Source organism: Neltuma alba, unplaced genomic scaffold (assembly GCF_004799145.2).
Source record: "Neltuma alba isolate B1F8T4 unplaced genomic scaffold, ASM479914v2 tig00005857_pilon, whole genome shotgun sequence".
In the NCBI taxonomy this organism is placed as follows: domain Eukaryota; kingdom Viridiplantae; phylum Streptophyta; class Magnoliopsida; order Fabales; family Fabaceae; genus Neltuma; species Neltuma alba.
Window position 1 is genome coordinate 319,365 of NW_021634257.1, and position 12,839 is coordinate 332,203.

Consider the following 12,839-nt stretch of genomic DNA (forward strand, 5'->3'; position numbering starts at 1 on the left):
ATACCCAGCATTTTATTATGGTATTACAATCAGTAAATTTGTCCCTTTATCCAAGAAATAACTTGTTTGCAATTTTGCTGTGAAACAATATAGTGTTTATTATAATGGTATTCCTTTCGTTTCTAATTATAAGGATTGGTTGACTAATTTGAGGATATTAAAAAAATGTTAAGTTAATTATTTTGTAATAAATATGTGTTGTTTTTCCAAAATATCTTTACTAATTAAGTGTATTAGCTATAACTATCATTGTTGGAAGGACAACCTTAAAAAAATACATAAATATGAGAAATAAAATGAATTGAGATCTTATATTTAGAATCAAAATAAAAATCAAATAAGATTTTATATTAAAAATAAGAGGCAGTAGTTTGGACGACGTTGGCCTTCTGCGGAAGCTAAGTGGATAGGCGTGCTTTGTGAGGAGTTTCTCAAAAACATATTTCTAATTATAATTTTTTTTTTGAGTTACCAGGAAGCGGGATCGAACCCGCATTACACACACCCACACTACTGGGCCAACAGGCCGGTGGTTTTCTAATTATAATTTGAAGATCTATTTTTGGTAACTTTTAAAAATAATCGAATCTGCAGATTGATATTATTATACAAAATGCTTATGAGAATACTATAAACGCTCCCATTTATTGGGTTACAACACTATATCTCATTTTTTGTAATTGTGAAAAGATGAGAAAGAATATTGATGAACGTACAACGATAGGTAAAGATACCATAAAATTTAAAAATCACTGAATAATAAAACAATTTTTTATTATTATAACCAAACAAAGAATTATTTAAATATTTATTTCATAAAATCGATAAACTACAAATCACTTCTTATAAAATTTATAAACAATCTAGATATCATTTATTTTTTAATATTAAATAGACTTTCGAAAGATTACTTTTTCTTTCTTTTTAATAAAAAGCGAAAAAAGATTTTATAGAACTACTTACACCTTGTCATTAATTACGATTAGTTCAGCTGATGAAAGCAATAAGGCAAATCGTGGAGGAAAAGAGTTAGGTTAAGTTGTTTATATTCATTATTTCAAGGGTCATGTGCTTTTTTTGTTTTATGTGAATTACAATTAAATGCTAATATTTTAGAAGTGGGACACGCAGTTATCTGTGATTGGAGAACTTGACACAATAAATATAAAGAACTTAATGTAAAGTGATTATCTAATAAAGTGATTAAGGAATCAAACCCTCTTAATGTAAAATACCCTTGCGCGTACTTACAGTTTTCTTAAGTGCGCATAGCATCTTGATGCAATTGACTGCTGTCTGTTAAGAGGTTTAACTTCAGGTTGTTGTATTTGGGCTTGTATTGGGCCTGAGGTAGTTAGTCTAGGCCCTGTTCTGTATAAGTAAGTGAAACAGGTCCTTCAGTGTATTGTTGTATCTTCCTGGCCGCATGGCCTACGTTAGTAATGAAAGAATTATTCAGTTTTCTCTGGTTTTCTGGTTCTTTACATGGTATCTAGGAGCCAGGTCAATTCGTTTGGACTCCTATGAATCAAAGTCCTAATAATTCAGTCAACCGGTTGAAGCCCAATCCATCCAACGGCGTCGTTGTGATTCTGTCGTCCCTGTACTCTGTCCGGCTTTGTTTGAAGCCCTAGCTTGTGTTTGATTTCAGCTTCCAGAGTTCTTTTCTCTCTCTTTTCACCATCAGAGAGCTTCATACCAGTCATCGTCCACACCTCCAGCAACGGTTATCGGTAAAGAATTAGTCTTACAATTTCATTTCTTGTATTCTTTTGTCTTCTTTTCCTCCTTTCTGCGAACCCTCTGTTTCTTCTCCCCTTCTTGCTTCCGATCTTCATTCGACATGGGCAAGGAAGATGGTACAGCATCTAGCACCCAGACTGTTATGGATTTTACGCATCCTCTATATCTTCATCCGTCCGACACTCAGTCGGTCACATTGGTATCCCAAGTATTGCGAGGAGCTGAAAACTATGAGATTTGGAGCCGGTCAATCACGCTTGCTCTGCTGGCCAAAAACAAAATGGGGATTATCGATGGCACATGTATCAGAGAAGATCAAGATCCCCATCTCCATGATCTCTGGGATAGGTGTAACGCGATTATTCTATCCTGGCTAATCAACTCGGTGGACAAGCAGATAGCCACCAGCATCGTGTTTTCGAATAGCGCTAGACTCGTCTGGCTCGATTTAAAGGATCGTTTTCATAAGGCTGATGGCATGCGTATTTTTACTCTGCATAAGATGATTAACTCAATCATCCAAGGCACTATGAATGTCTCAGAATATTACACTAAACTCAAAGATCTCTGGGACGAGTTCGACGCCATCATGCCACTCCCCATGTGTAAATGTGATACTACACAGCAGTATACCAAGACCATTCAACAACAGCGACTATTTCAGTTCTTGACTGGCTTGAATGATAATTTCCATCAAGCTCGCACACAACTCTTACTTCAGTCACCATTGCCCACTGTCAGCTAAGCATATTCTCTAGTTTGTCAAGATGAGTCACAGCAGTACATCTCATCACGGACCAATAATTCACCGTATGATAATGGCACCATGGCTGCTCGTGGTGGAAGACAAGGAAGGGGCCGTGGACGAGGACGCGGTAGATCATTTGAAGAATGCTCACATTGTCATAGAAAGGGCCATAAAAGAGAGAATTGCTATGAGTTGGTTGGCTTTCCCACTAACATTCGAGGAAAGCCTATCCAAACCACCAACACCAGTCATGTTGGCAACGTTTCATCCTCTCCCTCTCCCGCACTGAGTCAGATGCCCATTACTCAAGAACAGTACGATCAAATATTGAAGCTTCTGTGAAAAGATCAAGATGATATTACAGTGGGCACAACTGACTATCTGGAAGAAACTATTTCAGGTATCGTTTTAACTGTCCCTAGATCATTTTATGAATCAAACTGGATACTTGACTCAGGTGCCACATGCCATGTTGTCAATAGTTTAAATATGTTTGCCACGGTAGACAAGTATGCAGGACCAATTAGAGTAATTAAGGTGCCTAATGGTGATAAAATGTTAATAACTCATATGGGAACTGTTAAAATTCTTGATGACATTGTTTTAACCGATGTTTATTATGCTGTTGGTTGTTGTTATAACTTAATTTCAATATCTAAATTAACAGCTAGCAAGAAATTTGTGGCTTCCTTTTACTCTGATTATTGCACACTGCAGGACATCTCAACTAGGAGAACAAGGAGGATTGGTAGACTCTATGGGGGTCTTTACCTCATAGAACGAATTAACAACATGGATAATGTGTTGCATTTTTCCACTAAACAGACTATTTGGCATAACAGACTAGGTCATGTTCCTGTGAATAAGCTTCGCTATTTTGAACTGATTAGGAAAGAAGTTCCTGCTCTTACTGATGAGAAATGTATTGTGTGTTCCCGTGCTAAGCAAACCCATTTACCTTTCCCCTCTAGTCATTCTGTTACCCGTTGCTGTTTTGAATTGATTCATGTGGATGTTTGGGGGCCCTATAGGGTTCCCAGTTATAAAGGATACCGATATTTTTTGACTATTGTTGATGATTTCTCTCGCTGTACCTGGACCTTTCTCATGATTAATAAGAATGAAGCAGTTCATCATCTCAAGAATTTTCTGATTTATGTTTCTAATCAGTTTGCTTCTGCTGTAAAGAAAGTTAGAACGGATAACGGTTTAGAATTTGTTAATATAGAATTGAACACTCACTTTACTAGTAAAGGTATAATTTATGAAACCTCATGTCCCTATACACCACAACAAAATGGGGTTGTAGAGCGCAAACATCGTCACTTATTAGAAGTTGCTAGGAGTCTTCTGTTTCAGTCTCATGTTCCCTTAAAATTTTAGGGGGAAGCCATTCGGACAGCCACTTTCTTGATCAACAGAACACCTTCTTCCATTTTAGGTTATAAAACCCCGTACAAAATTTTGTATAATCACCCTCCAGACTTGTCATTTTTTAGAGTTTTTGGCTGTTTAGCCTTTGCTACGGTTTTGCACACTCATGATAAGTTTCACAGTCGCTCTACTCCTTGTGTTTTCCTTGGGTACCCCAATAATCAAAAAGGTTATTTATTGTATAATATTCAGTCCCAAACTCTGCATGTTAGTCGACATGCCACTTTTGAGGAATCTCGATTCCCTTTTAAAGATGCAATAGGTCCCAATCAAGGGGGAGATCATAGCCAACAAGTGATTGATCCCTTTAGCAATGACTATAGGGTCTATGAGACTGATTTAGCACCACCATCTTTAGTTAAAGAACATAATAGTCATGAACCAGAGATGGGGGATGCTGGGGATCCAGTAACTGTCGAGATTCCCCAATGTCCTAGAAGAACAGTATGAGAAACAAGGAAACCAACCTGGATGAAAGATTATGTATGTCATGTTGACACTGCTTTTAGATCAATGGTAGGCTATGCTTGCATTATGGATAATGATCAAATACCAACAACAAATAAAGGAATGGTAAGGTATCCAATGCAGTCTTATTTATCTTATTCTCATATTTCACAAGACTATAAATGTGTACTGTCTAGTCTTGACAGTATTACAGAACCAACCAGCTTTGAGCAAGCAACCAAAGATCCCAGGTGGGTTGATGCAATGAAGGCAGAGATAAAGGCTTTGGAGGACAATGGGACCTGGAAAATCATGGAGCTGCCCAAAGGAAAGAGACCCCTAGGCTGTAAGTGGTTCTATAAGGTAAAGTATAATTCAAAAGGTGAGGTAGATAGATTTAAGGCAAGATTGGTTGCCAAGGGGTATAGTCAACAAGAAGGAATTGACTATTTTGAGACTTTTCACCTGTAGTAAAAATGGTTACAGTTAGAATTGTTCTCAGTATTGCTGTAATGAATGGCTGGAATCTGTTTCAAATGGATGTTCATAATGCTTTTCTTCAAGGTGATTTGAAGGAGGAAGTGTATATGAGAGTTCCACAAGGGTTTGGACAGTATGGAAACAATAAAGTTTGCAAATTGACCAAATCCTTGTATGGTTTGAAACAAGCATCCAGACAATGGAATGCTAAACTTAGTGAAGCTCTTATTCAGTGTGGTTTTAGGCAAAGTTTATATGATTATTCACTGTTTATAAGGAAAACTGAATCTGAAATGACTATGGTTCTAGTTTATGTAGATGACTTGGTTATCACAGGAAATTTGACTGAAAAGATTAATGAGGTGAAGAATTTTCTGCATAATAGATTCAAGATTAAAGACTTAGGTCAGCTCAAATACTTTCTGGGAATAGAAGTGGCTAGGTCAAAACATGGAATTATACTTAATCAAAGGAAGTATACTCTAGATATTTTGACTGACATAGGCTTGACTGTAGCAAAACCTCTTGGTATACCTCTTGAGCAAAATATAAGACTCAGCAATAGACCGAAAAGTGAGAAAGATGACCATCTAATATCTGACCCAAGTGCATACAGAAGGTTGATAGGTAAGTTATCATATCTCACTGTAACTAGGCCTGATATAAGCTTTGCTGTGCAGGCACTTAGCTAGTTCATGAATGCTCCAAGGAGGTCGCATTATAGGGCAGCAGTGAGAGTGGTGAGATACCTCAAGGGCTGTCCAGGACTTGGGATCAAGATTGCAGCAAATAAGGATGCTCAGCTGGAATGCTATGTAGATGCAGATTGGGGAACATGTCCAGATACTAGAAGGTCTGTAACAGGATATGTAGTGAAATTTGGAGGATCACCAATATCCTGGAAGTCAAAGAAACAGAACACGGTCTCCAAATCATCCACAGAGGCAGAGTACAGAGCACTAAGCAGTGCTGTTTCAGAGATCGTATGGGTCAAAAGGCTGCTGGAAGATCTTGGATTTACTGATTTAAAACCGGTGCAATTGTTTTGTGGCAGTAAATCTGCAATTTGTATAGCAAATAACCCTGTATATCATGAAAGGACCAAACATATAGAAATAGATTGTCATTTTGTTAGGGAAAAATTACAACAAGGAGTTATAAGTCTTGAGCATGTAAGGAGTAAGGAACAACAAGGTGACATATTCACCAAGGGATTAGAAAAACAAGATCATGACAAAATCTTGAGCAAGTTAGGGGCTGTAAACCTCTATGCACCCCAAACTTGAGGGGGAGTGTTAAGAGGTTTAATTTCAGGTTGTTGTATTTGGGCTTGTATTGGGCCTACGTTAGTAATGAAAGAATTATTCAGTTTTCTCTGGTTTTCTGGTTCTTTACACTGTCATTTAATTATTCCTTAATGTTTCATAAAGCATTTAATTTGAAAAGAAAAATTTTAAACTAAAATATTTTTATCAGTGATATTATTGTGGGGACAAAAGAGAGAAACTTACGTGAATACAATAATGAAATAATGTATCTGTGATTTTAACAGTGTAATTTTACCCATAATTTTTTTATTTTTCATATTCTAATCTTATTCATAGTGCATTAGGGGTGTTGGATGCAACTAGAGAAATCAAGATGACAGATACCCAAAAAAAGGTCATAACTAAATTTATATCACTAAAAAAATTATGGCACCAGATGCATTTGAAAAAGAAAAACATAATGCTGGATGCACTTTATCCTTATATTTTCATTTCTCTCGCGTAAAAACGTGCTTTGTGATAGTTTTGATTAAAACAACATTTCATTGCAGCCTTTTCTATTTATTCTGCTGTGTGTTTTTTCGGTTAAAAACTACGTGGTATCGGCAATGGATAATAGACTAATTGCTTCGAGTTCGTGGAGATCACCGAAGCGGATTTTCACTCTCCGAACAAAATCTTTTTCATGCACCGGTCCTATAAGCTAGTGACATGTGAGCTCCTTTTGTATTCGGAAGTTTGTGGGTCCCATCTGTTTGCTCTTTTAATTAGCATTAAAAATCCTCCAACTATTCTTCCGTAATAGGGTAGCGTGACCTCTACTGCAAGGCGCTGTCCGAATAGATTCAATAGTCACTACTGATAGCAATATGATAGTGTAAGCAAATTTATTTGGAAACTTTTTTTCATAATTTAATGATCTAAACAACTTTCATTTGGATAGAGAAAAACGGCGAGGAGAGAGTACAGAAAAAATCTTTAAAAAATAATAGATCTTATGTTTCTCTGTATCTAAACTGAAAGTTAGTTGTTCTTTCTTTTCTTAATCTATACAAGGTAGTGGTGATCCATATCAAGAAGCGTTAGTTTATACATATCACTGTATAAATGGTTTATACATCATCATTGAAATGAAATGATGAAGAGGAATTTTCATGGGGAAAAGAAGGTTTCTCATACGCTAAAGTAGGACTACCTTCAAAATTTGAAGCGTGAGACACAACTTGTATGATGATGAGGATGCATGAGCTGAGTAGGGAAGATGAGGAAGACAGAACTGAAAACATCTAAATTAAAACACAAGCCATTCATTGAATATAAATATAATACTTAAGTGCATATATATATGTGTGTGTGTGTGTGTGTATTTATGCGTACACAGAGAACATTAACAGTAATCAACCCCTGAAATTAAAAGTTGTACACACCAAAGACGCATGAATTGATTGAGATCATGTCCAGCATTATTAGCCGTGTGGTCACTGGACTACTTGCGAAAGTTGTTTGCCTGCCTTTGCCTTCAGTTTCTTCACTACCCATATAACAAATATCACCATGCTGTATACAACGGTCAGTGCACGCAAAGCATTAAAAATCCAAGAGGATATGGTCATCACTTGATCGATATCATGAACGTCCGGGGTGATAAGGACGAGGCCAACAGCATAAGCATTTGTGAGGTACGTGATACTTATACCCATGCCTATAGATAGCAGCCACATCACAAATCTATGTTTGAGAGGAACCCCACTCACAAGCAAGAGGGCAACACACAGAGATGTCACAAAAGAGATGGTATTGTACATTATGAAGAGGCTAAAGACATGTGTTTGACGATAAGCAAGCATGGCCTCCCCGGGACATTGTCCCGAAGAGCCTTTATCATGCTCAGACTCATCTTTGTACGGCAAGCAGCCAAGGGGATCGTTCGGTCTTATTCCTCGAGGGCTAAGTACAGTTTGAAAGGTCATGGTTGAGATGACAGTAGCCACCGTGCTGAGATTCCCCCTCATGTCTTCTAGCCAATCCCCATTATACACAAGCCATTGGTCTATAGTTTCCAAAACATATCTCCACGACCACTTCTCTTTCCTACATCTCTCCTCTTGGCTCGCAACACCATCAATCCTTTCTTTTCTTCGGCTTTTGATTCCACGGTCCATCAATATGACTTGTATTTCAAGGCTCTTGGAGTCCTTGGGACTTCGCTCAACAATATCCGTCGCAGTATAACCCATGTCGTTCTTCAAGTTCAATGCTTCTGATATTATTGTTTGAATTGAAATGAGGTAACTCACAGTCTAAACAACAACGAACAAGCAGCAAATATAATATGTTATGCTTGTGACTTATACATAGCAGAACCAGAAAAGGATGGAAACACAAACATGAAAGAGTAAGAAATGAGTACCTCAACTTGCTTCAACATGATAGCCAAATGGAGAACGGTATTTTTGCCATCCAAGTCTCCCTTAATGAGCAGCTCGTGGGTGCCATCAGTATCCAATTTCACCAGATCTTTCAAGATATCCAACCGGTTGTACATCACACACAAGTGGAAAATAGTTTTCCCCTTGTCATCATGTAACCTCAAAGACTCTGGCGATGCTGTAATCAGCTCCAACACAACGTCTCTTCTGCCTCTCATAACTGCATGGTGCAGCGGGATTCTGTGTTCTTGGTCATGAACCAAACATGCCTCTCCCCCGGCTTGCAACAGTTCCTTCACAGTGTGCATGTGGCCTCGTGCGGAAGCCAAGTGAAGAGGCGTGCGTTGAGATGAGTCCGACTCAAGGGCGAGTTTGGGGCAGCGAGCAAGAAGGGTTCTGGTAAACTCGAGATGGCCAAGTAAAGTTGATACGTGTAAAGGAGTTTCAAAGAAGGTTGTTTGGGAACTAAGTCTGTGCAAGATCAATGGGTCTTGCTGGAGTAGTGTGTTCAAAGTTGAAACACGGCCTTCTTGTGCTGCCTTGTATAGATCCCTCATTCGTCTCTCTTCTTCATTGTTATTAGTAATTTCCATCTTCGGCTGTTGATGTACATATCTGCGTTTGCTTGTGACCTATTTATAGACCAATCGCTTCATTTCACATATGTTTTTGTAATTTTTATTATGACATGCTTCCAAAAGATTTCAAACCCAGTATTATAGGGACCCCACAATACTTCATAGGGGAGGCATCAGCATGACTTAACTCAGAATAACTAAGAAAGAGAGACACGCCACGTATATATATGTCCTTGCCTCACTATGACCAACATGCCATTAGCTGTAAGGGAGGCATTATTCGATAACGCCACCAGCTATACAATTTACAACGGAATTCTCAGTTAACATCCCACGATTTAATCCAGATTATGCTTATTATAATCTCTATTAATATAAAGGAAACAATATCTATCAATCCCTATATTTTCATGTAAATTTATAAGAAAGAAAGAAGCTAATTCACCATCCCACTTCTGTTGTACTTTCTACGTATATTATTTGCTAGGTAGCTGTTAGAAGCAAGATGTTGGAATGAATATCAGTACTTATGTACTGTCATTATCAAGTAGCATTTAGTCATTTACCATAGTTTAACTTTTTAACTTAGATGATTGCCTTCATCTAACGAATTAATTGACGTACCAAAATATCAAAGTTAATCCAAACTACTAAGGAATATAGAGTAGGAAACGAGAGGCACGAAATCAACCACACAGCTCACCCTAATTGAACTTTCAACTTAAAAAGACCGTCCTAAGCTCTAACAATTATTGATTTGTTCCATTTATAATTATATCGTATATTGTTTTAAAACTGTTAAAATTAATAAAAGAAATAAATATGTAAGAAATATTTTTTTTTCCAAATGTGCCTTTATTTATAAGAGGTTAAATGAAAGAGTAATAATGAGAAAAATGATAAAAGACAATGTATGGGAAAAATTAATTAGGAGTAAAATTGATAAAAAAAAAATTTAATCTCAGTTAACCCCAAAGCAAATCTTATAAAAATGAACGAAAGGATTAAAAACTTTGGATATTATAAAAAGGAATAGATGGAATATATAAGTGAGGTAGAAGAATATGGGACCGTTGAACTTTCAATTAAAATCATTGTCTTAACGAATTGATTTGTTCCCTTATATTAAAATGAAAAATTGACTCTTTATACCAATTAAGTTAGAATAATTGCAGGTCCCCCGTCTAATGCACCATGCAGATAAGGGCATCTTCAATAGATAACAAATGAGAGGTATGAATATGAAGGAACAAAGGGTGTGGCTCACCATATCAGGATTTTCAACTTGAATTATTGCCTCCATCTAACCAATGAATTACGTTTGAAGAATTTGCCCCACTTACGTTTGACAGTTGACGTTATAATGAAGATGAGATATGCCCCTTCGATCTCATCGTTTCCCATTTTTCTGTGGAGAATTTGCTCCCCACTTGCCTTTGATAATTGACAAAATAGTATTAGATGCATGATAGTTCATAATATAAGACATTAGTTGAAGAAAAATATGGTACACCATATAAACGTTATTAAGATAATTAATGTGATTTTTTTTATTTTCGTCTCCATTAAATATGGGAAAAAAAGAAGAAGAGAAATATGAGATACAATAAAAGTGTAACATTAAAGGCAGAAAATAAGAAAACTCTATTATTTCCGGACAAATTTAATGACTAAACTTTCATTTCTTAGCATGTCAAAAAAATTAACCAACTTCTTATATCATAGATTGGAGGGAGTATTATATTAACATTTTTTATTAAAAAAAAAATCATCGAATCTTCTTTCAACTTCGTGTTAATAACTTTTTTATTTGTCTAAATTTAACAATAAATTCCTCCAATACTACAAGAAAATCAGAGTTTTCTCATTGCCAAAATCATATCCATGAGAAACTCAGAAAACATGGTAAGAATTTCTCACGATTCAAAATGCGAGAGAAATAGATTGTAAGTAATGTTGTTTTGTCATGGACAATCTGAGAGAAGATTTTATCTTAGAATATATCCGTGAGAAAATATTTTTTGCCCAATGAAAATTATTGAAGAAAAAATATCTGTATTTTGTAGTTCAAAATCTTATTTATAAAAAAAAAAAACCGATGTCACAATGAATTACGAGAGAATCAAGCGCCTAAATTTCAAAATTAAAAGTTTGTCATTGTTCTGGGCAAAAATCGGCCCAACGTTTTACATGGGGACCAAGGAACTAAATTTACGTTTGGTACGGAGTATTAAAAATAAGAGATAAAGATTGGGATTGTGATTGAAAATATATGTTAAAAGGATGCTTAGCATAAGTGCTTTCTTATCATATGGGATTAGACAATCCCATATAGATAGGATTGGAGAATACCACCTCCCCTCATGGTATTCTCCAATCTCATATATATGGGTTTGTCTAATCCCAAGTATAATATAATTACTCATACTAAACATTCTTTTAATATAGTTTTACACTTTTAATCTCAATCTCCATCCCTTATTTTTAATGCTTCGTATCAAATGGGATATAAGATTCCATCATGGCAGTAAATAACGGACTGACAGAGACCGATACAGTTTGAGGGCACTTAATGACTTGACTTCGTTTGGATGCATTGGGATAAACTCATACATCCAAAATGTAAAAAAATGCGTTAGTCTTGTTTATAAAATATATTAATCTAGATTAGGGATAACATAAAAATCAGAATGAATTTTGTTTATAAATAATGCACTTTCCTATGCATCACGAATTTTCTCACATTTTAAACCAAAATGGAAACTAGTTTGGTATTCAATTTAGTTCTATAAGATCCTAGTTGACTTTTTCTCTTATATTTATCTATTTTTTCCTAAAGTAGCTTGTAATAGTTGCACATGTTAAATATTTTATCAATCGTAGTTCTCACTAATACACATGATTAATAAAGGTACTCCTCCGGTCCTTAATATAAGACCCATTTAACTAATTTGATTAGATTAAAGAAGTTAGGTAAGTTAGTTAATTATAAGAAAAGTGACACATTTTTCCTAAAATACCATAATCATCTTTTTTAATACCCCCTATCCCTCTTCTATTTGATTATGGTTGAGGGAGTATCTATAGGGGTAATTTAGAGAAAATTGATAAATATGAGAAATGGATTTTATATTTAGAATCAAAACCAACTCAAGAATTGGGTCCTATATTAAGGACCGGAGGAGTATTATAGACACTACAAAAAAATTGACTTTTAGCAGTGACAAAAAGTCACCGCTGAAAATATAAAAGTCACTGCTGAAAAGTCATTGCCGTAGCAGCCGTGGTTGAAAACTTTCAGCGGCGACTAAAAAGGTCGTCGCTGAAAGACACTTTCAGCGGCGACTTTTGGAAGTTTTAGCGGTGACATTTGTCGCTACTAAAAGACAGTTTCGGCGGCGATAATAATGTCACCGCTAAAAGAATTTTCAACGGCGACTGAAAGTGATGCCGAAGAACAATTGGCTTTACCAACACCACATCATCACCACCAGCCGTCACGTCATCATCACCGGCCGCCACGTCATCACTAGCCATCTCCACCTCATCATCGACCAGGTGCCACATCATCACTAGCCACCTCCATGTCATTGCCACATCACTCCTCCCCGCCACATCATCGTCTAAATATTTTCACTTTAAATGTGTCTTCTTCAAGGTTCGAACTTGTGACCACCTCCTTTTGTGTACAATCTTCTTGCTGCTGAACCGA

General features: G+C 36.3%; 1 protein-coding gene across 1 annotated transcript; it reads right to left on the bottom strand.

Moving 5' to 3' along the window:
* Nucleotides 1-7,598: 7,598 nt before the first annotated feature.
* Nucleotides 7,599-9,142, bottom strand: LOC114748920 (ankyrin repeat-containing protein ITN1-like). Its single transcript, XM_028937384.1, has 2 exons — nt 8,531-9,142; nt 7,599-8,420 (listed from the first exon to the last, which is right to left on the bottom strand). The coding sequence occupies exons 1-2, from the start codon at nt 9,140-9,142 to the stop codon at nt 7,599-7,601; spliced, it is 1,434 nt and encodes a 477-aa protein (XP_028793217.1).
* Between the last annotated feature and the right edge of the window lie 3,697 nt (nt 9,143-12,839).

Bases quoted from the DNA above. Each gene is read 5' to 3' on its own strand.
- LOC114748920 (XM_028937384.1), bottom strand. From the start codon at position 9,142: ATGGAAATTACTAATAACAATGAAGAAGAGAGACGAATGAGGGATCTA. The intron at 8,421-8,530 runs GTACTCATTTCT...GTTGTTGTTTAG, and splicing joins TCATGTTGAAGCAAGTTGAG to ACTGTGAGTTACCTCATTTC.